This window comes from Narcine bancroftii, chromosome 1 (genome assembly GCF_036971445.1).
Source record: "Narcine bancroftii isolate sNarBan1 chromosome 1, sNarBan1.hap1, whole genome shotgun sequence".
Lineage (NCBI taxonomy): Eukaryota > Metazoa > Chordata > Chondrichthyes > Torpediniformes > Narcinidae > Narcine > Narcine bancroftii.
Genome location: NC_091469.1, coordinates 388,391,976 through 388,417,294, shown reverse-complemented (window position 1 = coordinate 388,417,294; position 25,319 = coordinate 388,391,976). Strand labels below are relative to the sequence as shown.

Below are 25,319 nucleotides of genomic sequence, written 5' to 3'. Positions count from 1 at the left end.
GCATCAAGCAACATTTTATCTGATTTCTAAACAGTAATATAATTTAAATCTTTTAAAGTTATTTTAGACAACATTTTAAGTAAAAATAAGTTAGCAATAAAATAAATCAAAAAAAGAACTGATTTAGTTTAATTACATTAAAATTAACCCCATTAAAGAAAAAAAAAATGTGTTAGACAAGAAAATCTGCAGATACTAGGATCAAGATTATTTCACAAATGTACTGGAGAAACTACAGGTCACGTAGCATCCTAAGGAAGTAAAGTAAATTCCAAGTGGAGCTAACCAAAATTTTTTGCAGCAACAACATGACTGACTTTTACACTCAACCCTCCAACAAATGAAGGTAAGAATGCTGTCTGCCTTCTTTATCTCTGTCTACCAAAATGACTATTTTTAGGGAGCTATGTATTTGGACCTCTTGATCTATCGAGGCACTGAAGATATTTTGAGTGCTGTCATTAACTATGTACTCTCCCCATATATTTGGCCTCCCAAAATTAACACATCACATTTGCTCAGATTAAACCCTATTAGCTATTTCTCTGCCCATATGTTTTTTTTTTCCTTTGATAGCCCAGTATATAGTCCACAGTTCAACCAATATTTTTGTCATCTGCAATCTATTGACCTACTCATCTTTTTCATCTAAATCATCTATATATCACAGAAAACAAGGGCTCGACCACAATTTGGGTGGAACAGCACTGGGAACCAACCTCTAATCAAAATAACACTCTTCTACTACTATCCTCCACCTTTCATGGGCAAGCCAATTCTGAATCCAAACTATCAATTCATCATGGGATCCATGTATCTTTACATTCTGGATCAGCCTATCATGAAGACCTTGTCCAATACCATTTTAATTGACTTATCAGGCAACCAAGTATCATTAAGATTCAAGGTTCCTTTTATTGTCATGTAAGGTTTTTTTTTACCCTAGACCAGATTTTGGGAGGTTGGATCACTTGGCATTGTTCCTTCTACCTGTATACATTCAAAGCCTAAAACAAAAGGCTCCAGAGATCAGGACAAACAGAAGGTGGTATCAAGAGTTAAAGAAAAGTAACTAGACAGCCTCAAGTCAGTGGAGTGGGCTATGTCCAAGAACTCAGCTGAGGATCTGAATGATAATACCACGGCTATTACAGACAACAAGTGTGTTTCCATCAAATAATCAGCATTTTCCCCAAAAGGAAGACTTGGATGAACAATGAAATCCAGAGCTGGCAGAGAGCCAGATGGCAGGCATTTAAGTCCAAAACAAGTGTAAGTATGACCTATAGAAAGCCATCTCATGAGCAAAGTAGAGATTCTGGATCAGAATTGAAAAAAAACAAAGGGCCTAAATGAAATAATCTGCATAAAACCAAATCTGGTCCAACAGGAGGCAGCAAAGCTTCACTTGAGATGATCTCCATGACTTCTAAGCCCAATTTGACCACCAGAACTAAGAAGAGTCATTGTATAACTGCACATCACCTGATGATCCTCCACTGTGAGTAAACAGAGAGCGCATTAAAGAAAAGGATCCAGTCTGGATGGAGTATATGGATGAGTTCTGAAAACTGGTACTGCCTAACTGGCTAGTGTATATATGAATATATTCAACATCTCAAGCCAACAGGGCAATGTACCCGCCAGTTTTAAATAGGCTTCAAACATACTGGCCAAGAAGAGTGTGGAAACCTGCCTAAATGACTACTGAACAGTGGCATTCACATCCACAGTGATGAAGTGTTTTGAGAGGCTGGTGTTAATGCACATCAGCTCCAGTCGAAGCAGCAAAATGGAGCCACTCCAATTTGTCTCCCACTGCACCATCTCACTGGCTCCACACAAAATCCTGAAACACCTGGACAGCAAAGATCAGGATACACTTTATCAACTATAGTTCAGCCTTCAAGGCCATCATCACCTCAATACATCAGAAAACTCCAAGATGTGTGACTCAATATGTCACAAAGGAATTAGAACCTGGATTTCCACACCTCCAGACCCTAATCAGTGTGGATTGGCAAGAATATCTCCACAATTTCCATCACCACCAGAGCACCACAGGATTGCATACTTTTCCCCCTGCTCAACTTGCTCGGCATTCATGATAGCATGACTGATTATGATAACACTATATACAAACTTGCTGATGATACCACCATAGTAGACTATAAGAATAGGGGCAACATGTCAGCAAACAGCAGGGAGATAGATGGAAAACTTGGCTGAATGGTGTATTAACATCAACCTCTCACTAAATGACACCAAGATCAAGGAGCTGATTGTAGACTTTAGAAAAGGTGCATGATCCAGTGATCACTGGGGGATCAGAGGTGGAGGTGGTGAGCAAATTTAAATTCCTGGCAGTCTATTTCAGAGGACCTTTCCTGGAGCCATAATGAAGGAGGCATCTCAGTGCCTCTACTTCCTCAGGAGTTTGCAGATGTTTGGTTTGACATCAGATAACTTGGAAAACTTCCACAGATGTGTAGAGGAAAGAGTGCTGACCAGCTACATCACAACCTGGTATGGAGACACCAACACATCTGTGCAAAAAAATACTGCAAAGGTTAGTGGAGACAGGCCAGTACATTACAGGCAAAACTCTCCCCACCATCGAGAACATGTACATGGAAAGTCATCATCGGAGAGCAATCATCAAGGATCCACACACAACCCAGGACATGCTCTGTTCTCGCTGCTGCCATCAGGAAAGAAAACTGATGTCACAAAACTTGTATCTCCAGGTTGAGGAATAGCTGCTACTTCTCAACCATCAGACTCCTCAACAACAGACTCATTCAGAGACTCATTTTAGGACACTTGCTTTATTAATTATTTATTACTGAATATTTATTTTCTGTATTGGCACAGTTTGTTTACATTTCTTTCTTTTATATACATTTCCTTCTTATTGAGTTCAGTTTTCAGTTACTGGTAATTAGAAACTTTGTCTGACCCACAAGTAAGAGAGTTTTAGGGTTGTACGTGATATCATGTATGTACTCTGCCAATAAATTTGAACCTTGAACAATATGCTTCAACTTTAGTCTGCTGTAAGGCAGATTCTTTCATTTGCACTCTACCAAAGCTGCAGTGTAACACATGTATATTAAGCACTTAATATTTCTTAATCTCTCAAATACAAGTCGCTTGATTAGCCTCCGACCTACATCATCTGTAAAAGCAAAGTACTCACGCAGTATACAACCATACATTAGTTTTTAATAGCAAAGCTGGTGCAGTTTTAGAAATTTTGATAATTCTTCACAGTGCAAATTGCATGCGTGAAGTTGCCTTCAGTTTAATTAATGAGTTTTTAAAAAACCTTTACAGGAACTACATGTGATGTGTTTTAAATCAAATGATCAAACATGCCAACAAGCTCCAAGGGTCAATAGAGAATCAACCTTTCATTTTTACCCACAAACACCAAAAGACAGACACACTCTGGTGAATGTCAATGAAATAACAATTAGTATATTTGCATTTTGCCAATTGGCTTCAAAGTTTCTTCAACTTATCTTAATTAAGTAATACATAGAAATAGAAGACTAATTTAACTGGATGAAGCAGTTAAATAGTGGCAATAATTCACAAAAAAAAAAGACAACCACCCTGGTCATTTGCCAACCATTAATTTTTGCAGTAACTTTAGCCATAACATCCCCTTGGGATTGCCCCAATCTCCTTAGATTATCCCAAGAGCAATGCCTGATTGTGTGTACTGCTTTCGGTATGAACCAGAAAATTGTCTTCGATTTTATTGCTACATTTAGGCAAAGTACCAATCAAATCCCCAGCAGATAGACAGAGCCTTTACATGTATTGTAAATATTTAATATGTTTGTTCACATTTTGTTCCCAATAGAAAGCCACAACAACAGAAAGGGAGAACATAGCATGCTTGTTACAAATTGTAAATGGCAAGTTGGAAAAGAAAGCTAGAAGAACACAGATGTTAAAAAATCAGAGAAGTAACCATGAATGAAAAGCTTATAAAGATGAGGCACTTTCATTATCTAACAATTGAATTGAGAAATGCAACTGAATCATAGAATAATACAGCACAGTACGGGCCCTTTGGCCCTCAATCCCATATACTGGGATTCCTTCCTTTAAAAAATGCTAAACCCTCCCGAACCCATAATCCTCTATTTTTCTCTTTCATCCATGTGTCTGTCTAAGAGTCTCTTAAATGCCCCTAATGTTTCAGCTTCCACCACCATCCCTGGCAAGGCTTTCAAGGCATCCACAACTCTCTGTGTAAAAAAAAACATACACCTGATGTCTTCACTAAGCTTCCATCCCTTAACTTTGAACATATGTTCTCTGGTGTTTGCTGATCCTGTCCTGGGAAATAGATGCTGGGTCTCCACCCCATCTATGCCTCTCAATCTTGTAGTCCTCTATTAAGTCTCCTCTCATCATTCTATGCTCCAAAGAGAAAACTCCCAACTCTGCTCACCTTACCTCATAAGACTTGTTTTCCAATCCAGGTAGCATGCTGGTAAATCTCCTCTGCACCCTCTCCAGACCTTCCACATCCATCCTACAATAAGGAGACCAGAACTGAACACAATATTCTAAGTGTGGTCTTATCAGAAAATTGTAGAGTTGCAACATGACCTCTCCTCTCTTAAACTCAATCCCCATATTAATGAAGCCCAGCATCCCATAGGCCTTCTTAACTTTCCTATCAACCTGTGCAGTGACTTTGAGGGATGAATGGATTTGAACCCCCAAGGTCCCTCTGCTCATCCACACTCTTAAGTAACCCTGTACTCAGCCTTCTGGTTTGTCCACCTCACACTTATCAGGATTGAAAGCTATCTGCCACTTTTATGCCAAAATCTGCATCCTGTCTATATCTTCTTGTAACCTTCGACAACCTCCAGTTCCATCCACAATTCCTCCAACATTCATGTCATCTGCAAACTTCCACCTCTTCAACCAGGTCACAAAGAGCAGTGGTTCCAGGACACATCCTTGCGGCACTCCACTAATCACCGAACTCCAGTCAGAATACTTTCCTTCCACTGCTACTCTCAGCTTTCTACCTGCAAGCCCATTTTTATTCACATCGCCAAGGTTCCATTGATCCCATGCCTCATGACTTTCTGAATGAGCCACTCAAATGCCTCGCTAAAATCCATATAGACCTGATCTATCGCACTACCCTCATCAATTTATTTTGCTACCTCCTCAAAAAACTCAATTAGACTCATGAAGCACGATCTTCCCTTCACAAAGTCATGCTGACTCTGCTTGAGTAGACCGTACTTCTCCAAATGCTCTGAGATACCATTCTTAAGAACCCTCCCCATTATTTTGCACAACACTGACATAAGACTCACCTGTCTATAATTCCCAGGATTCTCCCTAATAACTTTTTTAAACAAGGGAACTACATTTGCCATTCTCCAGTGCTCTACCAGCTCCCCTGCAGCCAAAGAGGATTCAAAGATCATAGCTACTGCCCCAGCTATCTCTTCTCTCACTTGTAGATGGATTGCTACAATATATCCAGGACTGCTCATGAGATCATAATCAGTATTCAGAAAAAGAAACATGAATGTGCTGAATCTCTTTCGAGGAAATTAAGTCAAACTATAGATCACATTTTGTTCCCAACATCCTGAGAACAATAATCATTTGACAAGAAATAGATTCATTATAAAAATTCAACAGGAAAAGTAAAATATAAAAGTATTCGCCCACAGGGGAAAATTTAAATCAGATACTAAGGACACTTACAAGGCATTGAAAATTTATATTTGTGCAACCAAAGAGGTGACTGGGGCACAAAATAGACGAGCAAATTCTTGCAATTGTAAAAACAAGATGGAGCTCCTTGGAGATCTGAAAGGCTATAAGCAAGTTATTCTCTAAACAATAGAGAAAGACTTTACCATTAAAAAAACTGCAACAAAAAGAGAGAAAAGAAAATGAATGAAGTATTCTTGTGACCACATGGAATCCCAATAGCAATTTTTTTTATGAAACATGCTCAATGTTACTGTATTCGGAAATATTGCATTCACTACCCTTGACATCAATGAAAGGACAAATCATTTATTTTTGACATTGGTTCAAGATGTAGAGGAATCTTCAATTTTCCTCATTCACGAGGGAAATCATATTGTAGCATTCAAAGAAGGAAGGATTTCTGAACAATCAGCTTGGATCATGTGGCCAGGTTACTGTATTGGTAGATATTTATATATCAGTTTTTAATAAGATACAAAGCCATCACTGCTGGCCATGCCAAATATTCAAACTTGAGCAATTTCCAGCAAGCATCACTTGTTGTTGGAGAAAAAAATGTATTTATTGGACCACAAACAGATTGGGTAATATTTATCACTCTTTCTTTCCATTGTTCTAATAAATGGAGTCAGTTTTATTTGTATATCTCAACATTCAAGCTTTTTAAAAATCTTAGTTACAAATTCTATTCCTGGATGCTGCCTGGCCCACTGAATTGCTCTAGCTTCTTACTCTTTGCTTTTTCACCAGAATTATTATTCCCAAACAACCTGACCTAGTTTACTATCCACTTTCTTTGTCCCTTTCCTCTTGTTACTCCCCAATACAGGAGCTGGCAAGTATTCTCTCAGATTGTCAAGATTTTATGTGTGCAGAATCTTGACATCTGGTTGACTGACAGTAAATGCTGGAGGAACTCAGCTGCTTTCACAGCATCCATAGGAGATAAAGATATATTACTGACATTTCAGGCCTGAAGCCTTCTTCAAGGTATAAGCAAAATGCAGACAGCCATCCTTTCCCAGAACCAAAATCAATTCTTACCTTTCCTCTTATCATGTTCAATTAACACCTTTTGTTTGTTGTCTGGACCTCCCCCTCCCATTCTTCCACCTTTCTCTCTGTCTTTACTGAGACGCCTGGCTACTCTTTGTTTCTACCTTGAAGAAGGACTCAGGTCCAGAGCATCGGTAATGTATCTTTACCTCCTATGGATGCTGTAAGTCTGGCTGAGATCCTCCAGCATTTATTGTGTGCTTTTACTACAATCACAGTGTCTGGAGACAGCCATGTTTCACATCTGCTCAACTGAGTACTGCAGGATCCTTCCAGAGCAGTCCAAGACAGTGGAGCATCATTAACTCTGCCAATGGTCTGCTCTATTACATTTCCCTCGGCAGTGCACTGCCCACATGTGCTTCCATTTTACACTGCAGTTTCAAGACACCAGTGCACAGGTTCTGCCTCCCAACAGTCACTGTTGGTTTGCCTTTTGCACTCTAGAGCAAGTTGCCAGAATGGAATACCACAGATTGAAGGTAGCATGAGTGGTACTGGGATAATAGAGATTTCCAGTGTTCATACTTCAACTGGATATGGGCGAATCCAATTTCTGTTGATTGAAATGAATCCAAATGTGCACTCAAATAGTCCCATGTGTGTTCATCTCAACCCCACTGTAAGATAAGTCTTTACAGAATCACTTCCTTGCTTTGCCTGTTCTTTTCTGGCACCTTTGTACAACTGGTCAGCAAATTGAGAAATGCTACAAGAATATCCAGCTCCAGTGAAGAAGGAACCGTACAAGGTCATTTTCCTTAGTTACCTCATCAGCAACAGGTATTTTGTCCTTACCCTTTTCCTAATTAAAGTGCTGACATCTCATTCAATTTCCTTAGAAATCAGTAGAAATCCACAGGCAACCACCATGGAAACTCTTGATCAAGGATTGATTGTTGGTTGGAGTCCTGATGAGTGCATGTCCAGATATGCAAGCTCATGAGACAATACTAATTGGAGCATCATCTCCAAAAAAGTAGGTATGGTATCATATTGACATGATGTACCAGTCTACCAAGACTGCATACACCAGCTGCCAATGGCCAGCAACGCAGTATCTTTTATCCCTTACACCTCAGTGCACAAATGACATATTGGACACCACGTGCCATAGTTCCCATCTGTTTCAAAAAAGACACCATCCCATCAATAGCAAAGAAAAGCACAATGACCAGCTTAAATAGCTACTGACCAGTGCTTAGGCATCCACTGTCATGAAGTGCTTTGAAAGGCTGCTCATGGCTTACATCAACTTCAGCCTCCAAGTCAGCCTTGACCCAATTCAATTTATCTTCCATGACTGACACCATCTCCCTAGCCCTGTATTTGGATCAACTCACCTGGACACCCATGTTAGACTATGGACCATGGCTGTGCAGCCAAATACAATTCCACCATCCAATGTTCATTTTGACATGACAGACATAGGGCTGATATCAAATTGTGGTGAAACATAATACAGGAAGAAAGATTGAGGTTCTAGTGAAAGACAAAGGAGCTAATCGTAAACTTGGAGTGGAGAAATGAGCCCACTTCCCCATCGTATTAACAGATCTGAAGTCGAGACAGTAGATAACTTTGAGTTCTTGGGAGTAAACTTCCAGTAACCATCCTGGATCATCCACATCAATGCAGCAGTCTAAAAAGCACAGCATTGCCTCTACTTTCTTAGAGCTGAAGGAAGTTTGGCATGACCCGCTGTCCCTTCACAACTTCTACACGTGCACTATCTATAGCAGCCAAGCTGGAACCATCACAACGCTGTACAGATCTAAATGCAAAGTACTGAAATAAATAGAAAATTCCAGAAATATTAAAGAATAGTCAGCATCTTTGGAATGAACACGAGGTTTATAATTTCAGGTCAACCATTTATCATTGAAACTGCTTGTGATGGAGAAGACAAATGCAGACTCGGCCAATGGTTTGCAGAACCCATTTGATCAGTGTGCCTGCCAGTTGAATCCCCAACCTTTCTCTTTGTTCACACTTGCTTTAATGAAACCCAACCCAAGCCTGAGGAAATTGACATTTAGTGGCTCTCTGGAATTCCAACAATTCTCGCTTTATCCCTTACATTTCCAATCCTTTCTTTCCAATCCATCGCCACCTTTCTTCCCTCCCCATTTCTACTTGCAATTTCTCATTTATGCATCTCTTTTGCCATTTAATCTATCCTGACCCTATCCCCTCCCTTTCAGTTAGTTCTGCTCTTTCCACAATTTTCTGCAACTTTAAACTTATTTTATATCTTACTTTTCCTAGGTCTGATGAAAATGCATCAACCCAAACATTTATCTTTAACTCTCTCTCTCCCCACAGGCGTTGGCTGAACTTTTGCGTGGAACAAGCATGTTCCAGTTTCTTCCTATCACAAGCTACCTTGTGCCCACTTGAGAAATCAGTTGGATTGATCACATCTAGGAGTTACAATTTCCGCTCCAAAACTACAGCACAGATATATCACACTAAATTGTGTGTCTAAGTCCTGAACTGAAGCTGGAATAGATGGCCTTCTGACCAAAAGGCCTTACTCCCATTGACATTACAAGTCCTCCAAAAATGTAACAGCAGTCAAATTTTAGGTGCCTGACAGTAATCAATCAAAATAACACTACGAACACAGATGATTGTGAGAATTTTTGGCTTAATTTCTCATAAATTATCTATTTTTCATTTTTAGTCTAAGTATTTAAAAAAAAGTCATAAAATTACAACGAAATCTTGGGCAATGATTCAATGAATCCTTTCTTAATGGAAATTTGTATTGCTCAAGCAATGATGACGAACATACACTGCAATATCTGCCATCACCTCTCTACTTTGCTGACAGCCTTTGGCAGTTACATGCAAATAATGCAGTATGAAGAGTAATTCCATGCATCTCATTTTCTGCCACTTTGAATTAAATTCTTAAGAGCATACAGTGGATCTTCCTGGTGTTGGAGAGAGACAAAGTAAACAACCTACACAATGCTTTCAAAACTCTTTAGATTCTGGAGTAGTTCCTGAGGACTGGAGGGTGGCTAATGTAACTCCACTTTTTAAAAAGGGAGGGAAAGAGAAATCAGGGAAGTATAGACCAGTTAGCTTGACATCGGTAGTGGGGAAAATGTTAGAGTCAGTTATTAAAGATGTGATTGCGGCACATCTGGAAAGTGGTGAATTCATTGGTCAGAGGTTTTATGGAGGGAAAATCGTGTCTGTCTAATCTTGTTGAATTTTTTGAGGATGTAACTAGTAGAGTGGATAGAGGAGAACCAGTAGATGTGGTTTACCTGGATTTTCAGAAGGTTTTTGATAGGGTCCCACACAGGAGATTACTATACAAACTTAAGGCATACAGTATAGGGGATATGGTATTGAGGAGGATAGAGAATTGGTTGACAGATAGGAAGCAAAGAGTAGGAATAAACGGGTACTTTTTGGAATGGCAGACATTTACTAGTGGGGTACCACAAGGCTCAGTGCTGGGACCCCAGTTATTTACGATATATATTAATGATTTAGATGAGTAAATAGAAATCAGCATTTCCAAGTTTGCAGACGACACGAAGCTGGGTGGGATTGTGAGCTGTGTAGAGACTGTTAAAAGTGTGCAGGGTGACTTGGACAGGTTGGGTGAGTGGGCAAATGCATGGCAGATGCATTATAATGTGGATAAGTGTGTGGTTATCCACTTTGAAGGAAAGAATGGGAGGGCTGAGTACTATCTTAATGGTATCCAATTAGGAAAAGGGGAGATGCAAAGAGATCTGGGTGTCGCTGTGCATCAGTCATTAAAAGTGGGCAGGCAGGTGCAGCAAGCAGTAAAAAAGGTGAATGATATGTTGGCATTCTTATCAAGAGGATTCGAGTTCAGGAGCAGAGAGGTATTGATGCCTTGGTGAGACCTCACCTGGAGTATTGTGCTCAGTTTTGGTCTCCTTATCTGAGGAAGGACATCATTGCCATGGAGAGATTGATACCAGGGATGGAGGGACTTGCATATAAAGAAAGGCTAGAACAAGTGGGTTTGTACTCGCTGGAGTTTAGACGATTAAGAGGAGATTTAATAGAAATGTTCAAAATTCTTAAGGGATTTGACAGGCTAGATGCAGGAAGATTGTTCCCAATGTTGAGCAAGTCTAGAACCAGGGATCACAGTTTAAGGATAAAGGGGAAGTCGTTTAGGACTGAGATGAGGAATAATTTTTTTCACTCAGAGGGTGGTGAATTTATGGAATTCTCTGCCACAGGAAGTGATTGAGGCCGGTTCCATAGCTATATTTAAGAGAGAGTTAGATTTAATACTTGTGACTAGGGGGGATCAGGGGGTATGGAGAGAGAGCTGGAACAGGGTACCGAGTGGATGATCAGCCATGATCAAAATGAATGGCGCTGTAGGCTTGAAGGGCCAAATGGCCTACTCCTACATCTATTTTCTATGTTTCTATGTTTCTAGATCCTGCTAATATTGATTTGGCTGCTATTCAGCTTGCTGCTTTTGCTATCTTGTGTTCTCTGTGCCATTGCCAGAAGAATAGTGAATTTCCAATTGCACCAACCGGCAACTTTCCCTTTTTAGACAGAGCTCCAGTTAAATACTATATGTCAGAAGCTACTAAAATTTCATCACTGGAATATACTAGCTAAGAGATTCCTTTTTGAATCAGAGGCCTGCCCAGCCTTCAGTGGTGAACGGTAGAATGCACTGGGCTAGAGTGCACCCATGGATCAGCTCCCCCAAAACAGCTGTTGGTCATCAGGAACATTTATGTTCCATCATCCCATTCATCGTTAGTGTTTATCAAATATAAATGAAGAGAGCCAATTTAAAAATTTTTAAAAAAAATCTCCCAATGCCGGTCATCGCTCCCACTGGATGAGATTGCATTATTGATTGAAGTAATGCAGTCTCATAAAGCTCCAGGCTCCGGAGGTTTTTCTATGGAGTGTTATAAAAAAATGTAACAATAAATTACCTCCATTGCTCTTATCTGTTTTTAATGAAGCACGGGAGTGAGGAGATTTACCAACTATTTTAACTCAAGGATCAATAATTTTCCTCCTGAGAAAGGTTAAGGATCCCACATCATGAGAATCCGACAGGCTGTTATTCAGTGTTCATATAAAAGTGTTCGTCAAGGTCATAGCATCTGAAGTCAAGTTTATTGTAATCGAACTCGACAAGTACAACCCGAAGAAACAGTGTTTTCTGGGTCTCAGTGCAAAACATGCAGATGCACAACCAGACATAACACACATACAGACAAATAATATATAAACAGGACAAGTATTTTATCTATACAAATAAATAAATATTGCTTTGTACAAATGAGAGTCTCGGGTTAGTGTGAACAATTCCTTTGGGCATTCAGCATTCTCACAGCCCAAGGGAAGAAGCTGTTCCTCAGACTGGTGGTACTGTCTCTGATTCTCTTGTATCACTTCCCCAATGGGAGCAGCTGAAAGATGCTGTATGCAAAGTGAAAGCGGTCCTCAATGATTTTGCTCACCCTCTTCAGACAATGATCCTGGTAAATGACATCGATGGGGGGGGGGGGTGGGGGAAGACGACAGTGATCCTCCCTGCCATTCTTATAGTCCTGTCGATTGACCTCCAATTAATTTCTCAGCAGCAACCAGACTCCACTATGATACAGCAGGCCAGGATTGAACTCCTATAGAAGGTTGATCTCAACTACAAAGAAGTTTCCAAAGATTGTAATTGAAGAGCAGAATGGTTTCATAGTACAGTGCCACCTGTCCTTTCACATCTGTACACTTTTCAACATTACCTACTTCGAACATTTGACAATGTCCCCAAAAATTGCGATACTGTTAGTTGCTGAAAAAGCCTTTGATAGGGTGGAGTGGAAGTATATTTTTGCAGTACTGTAGTAATTTGGATTTGTTAACAAGTCTATCTCTTGGATTTAACTTCTATACACTGCATCTCAAGCATTTGTACATACAAACAATATTCACTATGATTATTTTGCATTGGAAATGGTACCCAACAAGATATCCCTTATCTCCTCTTATTTTCACCATTTGAATTGAACCATTATGAATTATGTTATAATCTTTCCCTGCCTTTTAAGGGATTACCCAAAATGGACTGCAGAATAGAGTTTAATTAATATGCAGATGCTGTCTGTAACGGATCTCTTCTCTTCTATCCATTTTGGAGGAGTTTGGCTATCAGATTATAAATTGAATCTTCAAAAGAACGAATGCTACCTATCAACGCAGCAGCTCTGCAACTTTAATCAATCCTTTCAGTTTAGTCGATCAGGTTTCAAGTATCTAGGTATAAACATCACACATACATTCTCCAACCTCCTAAATAGAAATATTTACTTCTCTTACTGACCAGATGAAATCAGATATTCAGACTTGGAACAATTTGCCCTTGTAACCAATGGGAAGAATAAACTTAGTTAAAATGAATATACTGCCAAGATTTCTGTACTGGTTTCAAACTATTCTCTTAATTTTTCCACTATGTTTTTTGCTTCTCTGTAAAAAAATAATTTCCTCCTTTATTTGGAATGGGAAATCTTCAAGAGTTGGTAAAGCATTATTGCAAAATTGTAAGTTTAATGGAGGACTTGCTCTTCCCAATTTCCAATTTTACTAATGGGCAGCATGCATACATGAACTACTGGATTCATTCCCCCCAACCCTCCTGGCATAAATTGGAGGAGTCGTTTTGTAAATCATCATCTTTAGCAACCACAGCCTCATTGCCCATAAAACTTTCTAACCACACCAACAATCCAGTGATGTTTAATAAGTTAAAAATTTGGTACCAGATGAGACGTCATTTTAAATGGGCAGCTGCATGATCAGTTCTGGGGCCCTTTAATTACAATAACTTTTTTTTTACCATCAGTTACAGATTCCTTTTTTAATGTATGGCAAAGTAGTCTTCAGGACCTTTATGTGGACGGAGTGTTTAGCAGCTTCACTTCTTTATCATACACATGTGGCTTACTATAAGCACACTTGTTTTGCTCCTTTGAGATTCAACATTTTATTTCAAAGTTTTTCTCAAACTTCCCTCACTCACCCTGGGAAGAGCTAGTATCAGTAAGAGGGACAGTTTCAAAATTTATAGCTCTATTCTGTGAATCAAAAGACAATCACGTTCCAAAATATAGTCAGAATAGAAGAAAGAACTAGAAACAGGAATTAAGGAGAAACTGTGGGAAGAGGCTATTCATAGAATTCACTTGACCATCTCCTGTACTCGGTTAGGACATTCAATTTAAGGTGCTGCACAGGGCCCACCTTTCTCAATCCAAACTGGCAGCTATTTATCCTGAAGTAGAGGACAAATACAATAGGTGTAATGGATCCTTTTGCCACCTTAATCACATGTTTTATTAGTGCCCCAAAATACAGGGGTTCTGAAGCTCAGTCTTTATGACATAATCCAAAATATTTAAAGTTAATTTGTAACCCAGCCCACTGACTGCATTATATGAAATATCTGACAGCTCCATAAATTCTCTACAGAAAGAGGATCAGAGCATTTGCATCCTTATTAGCCAAGCGTCTAATCTTGTCGTACTGGAAGTATGACAGGTGCCTTTCTATTACACAATGGATTAAGGACATCAGTTCCTTTATTAAACTGGAGAAAATCAAATATATATTGAGAGTGTCCACCAGAAATCTTTTCCATAAATGACAACCCTTTATTTGCTATTTGGCTGAATTACGAGGGCTTAATGACTAAATGTTAACTGTGAGATGGCTGTGCTAGTACAATCAGTAATGTAACTGAAGGTACTGCAAACAAAGGTACCGAGGTGGTCAGGGAGTTGGGGTCTGGGTGTGTATCTTAAGGTGTATGTGAACAGAGAAGTGTTACTTTTTTTCTCCAAAAAAATGGGGAGGGGGCAAGGAGTCACAACATACATCTGTATAATGTGAACAAAATTGTTTTTGATGCTCAATAAATAAATTTTAAAATAAAATAGAAATAGAAATGAAGAGATTTATTGTGTGAGTCATGGCAGAATTATTCTCAAGAGTAGCAGTTTTCTGAGCTAGTTTGCAGTAACATGACAGAGCTCTGCAATTTTACAGATGCCAGGACCTACGTCAATGAGAAAGGATTCCACTCTCTCAATCTGCAAATCCTTTGTGACCAGAAAACATCACAATGCAGGTGAATGCTGTTTCTTTGCCAGCCACGTTGATGCTTATGTTATTCATGCCAATTCATCATCAGACTTTGACAAAGAAAGTCAGTACAGTACTGAATTGGCCTCTTGGGAGATCCAGGCTGCCTGCAGAAGCACTGGTATTACCAATTGAGCACCTTCACAAAGGGATAGCTGAACAATGCTCATTCATCCACCAGTGCACCTTTTTCTTCAGCATATTTCTTACTTGTCAAAGCTTTGTTTAAGTTCTGATTTCAAAAAAAATTTAGACATACAGCATGGTAATTTAATAATGCTCACGGTGAAATGTTTGTTGCTTTTATATTTCACTGGCCATGTTCTCTCTTTCTTCAGTCAGAAGCCTGAAGTCAGGTGCATCTAGGTTCAAGAACAGTTTTATTTCCCCAAAAACTAACAGGCTTTTGAACCTTCATTTACTACATTACCATAAACTACTCCAGGACCAAAGATATATTGAAAGACCACATTTTTTGAATGACTGCAACTGAGAATATTTTCCTATTCATCATTTTATAATTAATGGTCTATTGTGTTAATTTAATTTATATCTGTTGTTTATTAGTGTTCTATGTTTCTGTGTGGCATGGCAAGCTAGAATTTTGCATCTGGTTATTGTACTTATGTATATGAGAATAAATTCTCATCAATAATCATTATTATCTTTACCTTACAATTTGGTTTCATCATAGAGTCTAAAGAGGGTAAAACTCACTCACCATGGACCACAAACTTGCAAGAAAAGAAATACCATTGCCAGTTGCAATATAAAAGAATCACAGAATGGTTACAGCTTATGAGGATCCCATCCAAACATTTGAGTGCGTAGCACTGAGTCATTGAAATCCAGCTGGTTTGATGACTGCTCTCTCCCAATAACCTGCCAAATACTTTTTTACAGAACATTTTAAATGAATCTCTATTAAGTCTTTAGACCCCAACCAATCACTATGTGAAAAGGTTCTTCCTCGTGTTAGTCTTGGTTCTTTTACAAATCACTTTTCTTTCATGTCTCTTAATTCTCGACCCCTCTGCCAACAGAAACCATTTTCTTTGTCCATACCTTTCCATCATTTTAAATATCAGATCCAAAATACTTTTGTTAATCAAATATAGATGTTACTCATGATAACCAAAAATGTTCTTCACAATACAAATTCTATGTGCATATTCCCCTAATTACAAACTTTTATTTCAGTGAGAAGATTCCAGAGGACTTGAGAAATGCCAATATTCATTAGGAAATTATGTGGGTGGAAATGTGAATATTTATTTGCATCAACAGCAAGAAAAATTGTTTTTGTGACTATCTCCTTAACTTTTTTTGGATGCAGAAGGAAACCAGAGTGTCTGCAGGAAACTCGATGGTTACAGAAGAAGGTGCAAACTCTACACAGGATTGAACCAGGATCTCTAACTCCACGAGGCAGCCACAATAAGAGTTGCATCACTATATTGAAATTTGTCTGGAGAGATCCTACCAATGAAGCTTCAGAAAAAACATCATGTGGAAAGATGGTCATAGTAGTTCTATTATTCCCACTGAGCCCAACATCATTAATAGAGGCAATGATTCTCTTTCACCAACTCCACGCAGCAGGATGTTGGCAGGTCCCATATTCTTGTCATTCCCAACAAACCCTTGACTCCCAGGTCAGTCAGGGTCAGATTCTGGGGTGGACAGAAGAATTGCTGCAAGGATGTGTTGAGAGTGTATCAGAAGAAAACAAGTTTAGGTTTTGCAGATTGGGATGAGGAAGCCATCAATGGGCCTTAAAGGAGAATCACTCTCCATCAGGAGGTGGCCTGTTTTGAGAAATGCTCTCTTCTTCAAACTGAAAAGAGAAAGACACTACAAGGAAAGGGACCCCTGCTAGCAGATAGTGCACCAGTTTGACATCTGTGCCTTTTTCAGGCATATTGTGGTTCTAGGTTAAGAGCCCTAAATCACTTTAGGATCTAAATCTGTAGCAGATTCATCCTTCAATCATAGAATCACAAGTTACAATGGCTACATGCCATCACCTATTGATGTTTATTTCAGAGTACAGTAAAATTCATTGCATCTTGCACATATTGCAGATGTCAGATATTCAAATGTGATGGTTGCCTGAAACACATTCTTACAAACCCTAACTAATATACCTGCTTTAGGAAGAAACAGTTCAAAAGTCAAAACACAGTGTAAAATGTAATTTGAAAAAATCAGTAGTCAGTCCCTGGGTTACAAACGAAATCCATTACTAAGTCTGTCTTTAAGTCAAATTTGTAGGTAAGTGAGAACTTGCTGCCATGCAGCTTTTAAATCATTGAAAATGCTACAAGCCTTTTCTTGTACTAAATACAGGCTAACAGGCATACCACACTGATTTTGATCAACAACGGCAATGTTAACAGCAGCATGATCTGACTTAAAATGGCAGACGGTGTCGAACCAATGAGCCCCTTGAAAATGTTAAAACCTTGTGTTTTGATTCTTAGTTAATTTTGTGCCCATCTCTTTAAGAGAACTATTGTTTGAAGTGTTATCAGAGTGACTATGATGTAATATGTCATAATATCCACCCAGACTAACCGCTTACTCATTATTCTCAAGATGTGAAGGATATGTGAGCATGAGAAATTTTTCTTTGAATTTTTGTACCTCTTCAACTATTGTTTTGTAATTTTAAAGATTTTGTATCTCTTTAAAAGCTTTTTTTCTTTTTTATCATTAATACAGTAAATGTTTTGTCATTCATTGTTATGAAAGTCTTAATGTGAAGCTATGCAAAATATTTACATGTTTTATCAATGAATTAAAACTACACCAAGTAACAGCCACAGAGTTTAATTTGTTGGATTAAAGAGATCTAAATTTGACTATCATAACTCATGGTTTGGAAAATTATACTTTGCAATTAGGAAATATTAGAATAAAATGTTGTCTATACCCCTGAAACCATGCCTAGTCCATTCGTAAGTACGAATTGTCTGTAAGTTGGCCATTTGTAACCTGTGTTGTAGTCCTTACTTATGTAAATTTCACTTTAATTAGGTAATTCCCGTAACTGACAAAATTTAAATTCAGACCTCTGTCGCTGGTGCCCTAACAGCGTTGTTCTAACTGCTGTACCAATCATGCCATCATCATAATTAACACTGCCTACTCCAAGTTTACAGATAAAGCCTTACTAATACGTATACTTAATATTAATAAAGATAAAGACTCTTTCTCAGCATGAATAGGGAGATACTTTGGGAGTGTTACCCCAGCAGCGAGTGGCATCGGTCAGATTTTCATCCTGGGCGATGCCAATTTTATTCAAACACTACTTTATTCAAACAGCTGTTGTGGGTGGGGCATGACCGAGGCACTCCACTGGCTGAATGTTTGCTCCCATATTCACCAAAGGGTTGTGCGTTGCTTCAGAGAACATTTACTTATACAATTTTAAACTTTTATTTATTTTTAAAATTTATTTATTTCCTAGATTTTATTTGCCAGTTGCTTGAATTCTGGATACTGGGGATTTTACTGTACCTCAACTTAGAGAGACCATTCAGAACAACAGAAAAACTATGGAAAATAATTCTATGCTTTTTAATATAATCATATTTTTTAATGAGAATCTGCCCAGGTACCCAATATTGCCCTCATGTCATTATATCTGAATATACAAATTAGGGACAGAAGCAACCCTCAGATGTTCCACGTTAGTTGATCTGAATGCAACTTTCATTCCACATTCCCATCTATCTGGAAATATAACTTCCTCCGCATAAAAATTATTCAAAGACCTAGCTTCAACCACCCTGGGTGGAATAGAGTTTAAAGGACTTGCAGGTCCCTGAGAGAAAAAAAATCACCTCCTCTCTCTCTTAAACATGCAATCTCTTATTTTAAAAGTCTGATCCTTCATTCTATACTCTGTACAAGGTAGCATCTTTGAGATGGGCCAAAGGCTAAATTTCCATTATAAAAAACACTATGTCCCTAAGACTTGAAAATTCTTGTCAAGATTCTTTGTGGTTCTTTAGGTTTCATTTAAGTTTATACCCTCTCTTCTACACTCTGGAGGATACAAGTCCAGTCTGTCCAACCTAACAAAATAATACACTTTAATATCCCAGTCCTCCACTGAGCACAGCAACATCTCATCATTTAGATTATGTGCATGTTGCCTTTAGCTTTTCTGCTATATGGATAACTTCAAATTTTCAATTAAAGCCATGTGGGCTCTCCACAAGACAAAGCTAATCTGTTCCCCCATGAAGCCCTGCCACTTTTTCCTCTGGTATCTAATCTGATCTCTTTTGAAGGACATGGTTGAGCTCCCAGAACAGCTGACCCCCTGGATGGCACAGTGTTAATGTAAGGCACTGACTCAGAGCTCCAGCAACCTGGGTTTGATCTGAGAGACAACACAGACTTGTTGGGCTGAAGGGCCTCTTATGTTGAAGGAAAATATGAGAAAATTACATTTCTCAGATTTTTGTCAATCACTCAATTATCCATATCACTTCTTTTTTTTCCACATCTTAGTTCCCTCCCAAATTTGAGTCTTCAGCTAATTTCATGACAAAACCTTCATTGGTTTTATCTGGGTCTTTTCAACCATGACTTTCCAAGGTGCTCTCTGAGTGGCCCCAAGTTGTAAGGAGTCTTTTTGACTGCAGCATACTGATAAACCCTCCCTTGTCCTCCATTTACTGAAGTTAATCTTGAGCTGAAGTTGGTGAAACTCCACCTCATCTTCCTGATTAGATTGGCTTGAACCCAAACAGATTTCGAAGGTGATAGTTGACTCTCACAACTAAAAACCAGCACCATTTTTGATATATTAATGCAAAAGCCACCATGCTAGACAGTAGTGTTAACCTGAGACCGTATGCTTGCATGGATATTGGTCTATAGTAAGTAAAATGATTGGGACCATTAATGTTTTCCTGATACAAACATCTAAAAATAGGCTTAAGCGTTGGGCTTCACCAGTTACGTGCCATTTATTAATTTGGCCCTGCTTCATCTATCCTTGCAGCTGTTTCCTGTCAAGTATTCCAAATGTGAGAAGTGCCCGACCTACACAATTCCTGTCATGGTCGTAGGTTCGTGCTCATTTTCTACATAGGGTGATCTTCCTTTTTAATGAAACACCCAAGAGTCCTGGATCACATTCTCCTATCTCTCTAGTTAGCAATGTTTTCAACCTTGTCTTGCACAGCCAGCTGTGCCTACTTATTCTTAATGTTTACATTACCAAGTTCTCCCATCAGCTCCTCTGAAATAAACAGCCTTGTGAGAATTCATATTCATGAAGCCATGTCACTAAAGAGGAAGTTTGTGGCCAGAGCAATTGAATCAGTTCCATTCCCCTGAAACCCTGTCCATTTCCCCCCCACTTCTTCTGGTTCCTAACCATATCCTTTAGAAAGCAACAATTGAATTTACATCCAGTGTCTATTTCAGACAGTGAATTACGCATGTGACGACACAAGTATGAAAAGGTTATTTCCCTCAATCTTTAAGGGAAATCTTTAAGCCAAAGTCTTCTTTTCTTTCAGACCTTCCATCAATAGAAACAGTGCATCTGTATTCACTGTCTAGACACTGACATTGAACATTTCTATAAAATAACTTCTCAAACTTCTTTGCCTCAGGAGAACTATACTGTCTTTTTCAGTCTAGGCACATAACTGACGTACTTCAACCCCAGGGCCATTCCACTAAATAATTTGTTCACCTTCTCGGGGGCCTCCCACAGCACTTTAATCTGATAGCTGTCACCTTCTTGGAGAGCAAAGAGAATTCAGCTTGCGTGTGGTAACCATGACATGTAGCATGGTGAAAGTGACATTACTGCTTTTTGCAGCTGCAATGATAAATGAATGTAGCAATCGATTAGATTCCGTATGGCCCCTGCTCACACAGCTGTGTGAAGAGGGATGCTTTTAGGTGAATTCTGCCTTGTATATAGCAATAATATGGACAATTGATTTGAAGCTATTTAAAATACTTATGCACCATGTGAGGCCAGGCCACTTTAAGTGACAGTCATGCAGAGTGCTATGGATATTTGTCGTACTAGTTTCTGAAACTGTTCTAACCACCATAGACATTAACCTTGAATAATTCTTCTCTGGGTCCATGATTTATTTGCTTCAGACTCCACCATCTGACGACAATTATTTCACTGCTACATATTTGTGATCACCTAGTTCTCCAGCTGATCTTAAAAACATGAATGGTCCCCAGCCAAATCCCATCCACCCCCCAAACACACACACACACATCCCCACTCAAAGCAAATTCTTCTGCTATCATCCTTCCTTTGAGCCAAAACTTAAAATTGCAGTAATGCATAATTTCCTGCAGCCTACATATTGTGATCCCGTGTTTCCTGAGATTACCTTGAGGATTATGGATGGCTTTATACTAAAAATTAACAGGGGTCATCTCTCTTCACATTGAACCAGTTCAAATGATGTTTCATTCTCATTCAGGGAGAAAAGTTTCCAATAAAACATTTATATGAAGAAAAACAACGTTGATACCCAGCAGTCAAAAAAAACTCAAGAATTTTTTGACATTGGCTGCAGCAACGCACAAAATTGGGGACAATGGCAGGTTCTCGAGTTTTCTGATGCTACAGCGATAAGCAAAAGGATGAACATCTTCAGTCCACAAGGTGGCAGGAGCACATAAACGCAAGTTGCCTTGCGTAAGTCAGGAGAGATGGCAGAGTGGATCAATCCAAGAAGCAGAGTCACTAAAGCACAGGCTTGATTCAAAGAGGTCATTGTAAAGAAGTCAAGGACAACAACGCAACACCTCGTTCCCATTGGTCTATTCCAGAGCTCCCAAATCTTTCCTGGCTTGCTTCATTCAAATCACTATTCATTCCATTCTTTTTTCTAAGTTGAACCAAAGTGTTGTGAAGCCTGGAACCAAGCACTTCTGGTGGATAAATATCAATAAGAAGGTTACTTTAGTGATGACTGTCATTTCATTATATTGTTTAATCTTGCATGACACCTATCTGCATTAATAGGATGGAGAGAGTTAATATCATCAAGCTCTTCAGAAACCATACATCAGAAGACCTCTACTGGATCCAGCACTTTGAGGCATCCATGAAGAAGGCAATCAACACCTCCACTTTCTGAGACGTCTGAGGAGATTTGACATGTTGCCGTATACTCAAGTGCACTGTGTAAAGTATGCTTACTGGTTGCATTATGCTCGAGTTTAGGTCATTCAAATGCTGAGGAATATGTGAGCCTATAGAAGGTCGCAAGCACAGGCAAGTTCATCATAGGCTCCGCCCTCCTATCTACTGAAGACATCTTTGTGACACATTGTCTCAAGAAGCCAGCCGACATCATAAAGGACCCCTATCATCCTGGTCACAGAGTCTTGTCGCAACCAACTCGAAGAAGAAGATACAAAAACCTGAAAACCAACACTTCAAGGTTTAAGAATCGTTATTTTTCCCCCCTCAACAGCCACGAGGCTCTGAAACCTCCCCTTTCAATAGTACAGGTTGAGTACCCGGATCTGAAATGTTTGGAACCAAATGTTTTTTTCCCGGATTTGGAACAATAGAACGAAGCAGCCCAGTGTAATCAGCAGATACCTGCATCAGCGGTTAAACAGCAACAGTAAACAATTGCAGGCTTTTCTGAGCACCGACGGGACGCCACGAGTGGAAAATTCACCTGAAATAATGTTTAGCAATTACAAAAAAGAAACTTAATGTCTGCTTACAAAAGAAGGCCATCCCCCCGACACCTCCCCACCTCTGCCGCCGGTGGTCCCCGATATCTCCCCACTGCTGCTGCCGGTACTGACACCTCCCTGCTGCCATCAGTGGTCCCTGACTATGGTTCCTGCTCCTGTCCGGGAGCCCGAGGTGACTTCTTCGACGCGGAGGGCACACACCTGAGAATGGAGTTGCCATCGCCAACTCCGTCTGCAGCCGATGTTGGAAACTTGGTCCAGCTCCGTTTGGCATCTTCCCAGCCAGAAGCAAAGATTTTGTTTTGTACCACAGAGCATCAGATCCCCAGATGGTCAAGTCAGGTGGTGAATTTTTTTTCCCCCCAATTGGTGATGTCATGTCTGCACTAAAAGCAAATTCAGTTTTTGGATCCTTTTGGTTTTGAGATCTTTGGATAAGGGGTACTCGACCTTGAATCATAAACTACTTCGGCACCACAAACAGGCTTGTCCACACCATTATAATGTTATTTTTTTCTTGCACTGACTGTAATTATGAATGTTTATTAATCGTTTATTATTTTATTCTCTTTCTATACAATTTCCATATATACTATTGGAGTTATATTTTTAATTAAGTTGGACATACAGCACTGTAACAGGCCAATTCAGCCCTAAGGCCATGCTGCCCTAATTACACCCCATTAATTTTGAAGCTGTTTTACTGTTAAATATTTTTAATGAGTTTAACATATAAACTTACATACAAAATTTTAAGGAAAACACATAACAAGTCATCTAATTATACATAAAGTACAAAAAAAATGAATGGAACTACATTAGACAGTTTCTTAATCCACATGAGACACGTTATTGAAATAATCTATGATAACCATTTTGAATCCCATATTAATCCAAACAAAAATTTATAAGAACAAAAAAAAACTGAAAAACGAAATCTAATCTACCCCTTCCATCTAATCAAGGTAACCTTTGAAAAAGAAAAGGGAAATTGTGGATCAGATAGTGGCCTCCAGACAATCTCTGGAACATTCAAAATTCTTAAATCTGCCAATCATGATAATATTCTATGAATGGGCCCCACATCTTTACAAATTGAAACTTAATATTGTTTCTAATTTTGTCCTAGCTTAAATAGGACATTACATCATGTAGCCATTGTGTAAATTGCTCGTCTGGCTAGCAGTGTGTTAAAGGGTAAAACTTTATCCTGAGTTGCAGAGGTATATCTAGCTCAAGTGAAAAACCAAACAAAGCAATTAACAGACATGGTTCTAGTTTGATCTTAAAAATCAATGATAAAATTTAAAAATGGTCTTTCCAAAATCTCTCTAAATTCAGGCACTCCAAAAACATATGGATCAGTGAAACTTCAAGCATTTTACATTTCTCACACAGTGGATGAATATCTGTATAAAAATGAAAAAACTTAGGTTGTTTTGAAGATTTTTTTAAACTACCTGTTTGTTTGCAGCAAGAATCTTGGAGATATGGACATTGCACACACACACACACACACACACACACACACACACATACACACACACACACATATATATAGCAATAAACTCAATATCATTATGATATGGGAGAGATAGCTGAGCTTAGATTGAAATAGCTCCCCAAAGTTCAACAAAACTAGGTTGAGCTCAAGCTTGCAGCCATTGATTAATCGGCTTGTGTGTACTTGTGCGAATTACAGTCCTGTATGAGCTCTGGCTGCAGCCTCAGACTCATTTCCTGGTGCCTCTGTTTTTTAATAACAGATGCACTTTTGTCCATCCGCCTGTCACCAAGGACAGGTTTTGCTTCAGAAAAGTCTTGGAACTTTTGCAAACAACTACAGACAAACAAAACTTCATTTAGTGCAAATTGATTGCCAGCATTTTGCATAGTTGCTCCACTTATTAATTGGAATAGCAATGGAAATGATGGATGCCTGTGATTTAACATACCCTGAGAATACTACTCATTCTACAAATATATCAATGCTAAAAAAAATGTCATTAATGCAGTTACCTACTTTTTTTTCAGGCTTGTTTCCTACAAGGCTATACATTTGCTAAACTAATCATTGGAAACATTTGCACTTCCATCTATTTCTGAGTGCTCTGCAATCGTAAAGTGACATTTAATCTTCAACCCAGAATGTTATTCCTTCCTGCAAAAGCTCAAAAACATGTTCATAATAAAATCGCCAGAACCTAGCAGGGAAAGAAAAAAGCTTTGCCTCAGGGCCCAATTAAAATGATTTACATGTCTCATTGTGAGGTTAAGTAAATAGTCATTGTTATTGAGATAATTCGGTATTTACAATACCAGTGTAAGTGTTGTCTCTTTAAAAGTAATGCATAAATGTTATTAAACAAGAAAGTGTGTAGGCGCTGCGATTGTTGTTTAATACATAAACTTGCTGGAAAAACTCAGCAGGTCACAAAGCATTCTTTGTGGTGAACCAACAAGGTCGGGTCAGATACAGCAATGAGCTCTCTGAACCCTTCTCCATTAACAATGGCGTGAAGCAAGGCTGTGTTCTCGCACCAACCCTCTTTTCAATCTTCTTCAGCATGATGCTGAACCAAGCCATGAAA

General features: G+C 38.9%; 1 protein-coding gene across 2 annotated transcripts in view; it reads right to left on the bottom strand.

Annotated features, from left to right (window-relative positions):
• gabbr2 (gamma-aminobutyric acid (GABA) B receptor, 2) overlaps positions 1–25,319 on the bottom strand; it is an 811,906-nt gene that overhangs the window by 707,896 nt on the left and 78,691 nt on the right. Inside the window, exon 1 of one of the 2 annotated variants that reach the window (XM_069913635.1) lies at positions 5,358–5,442. The exons of the other annotated variant lie outside the window; for it this stretch is intronic. Within the exon in view, the coding sequence (XP_069769736.1) occupies positions 5,358–5,420 (63 nt within the window). The 5' untranslated portion in view covers positions 5,421–5,442. Of the gene's footprint in view, positions 1–5,357; positions 5,443–25,319 lie in introns of those variants that run through there. 2 annotated transcript variants of the gene reach the window in all.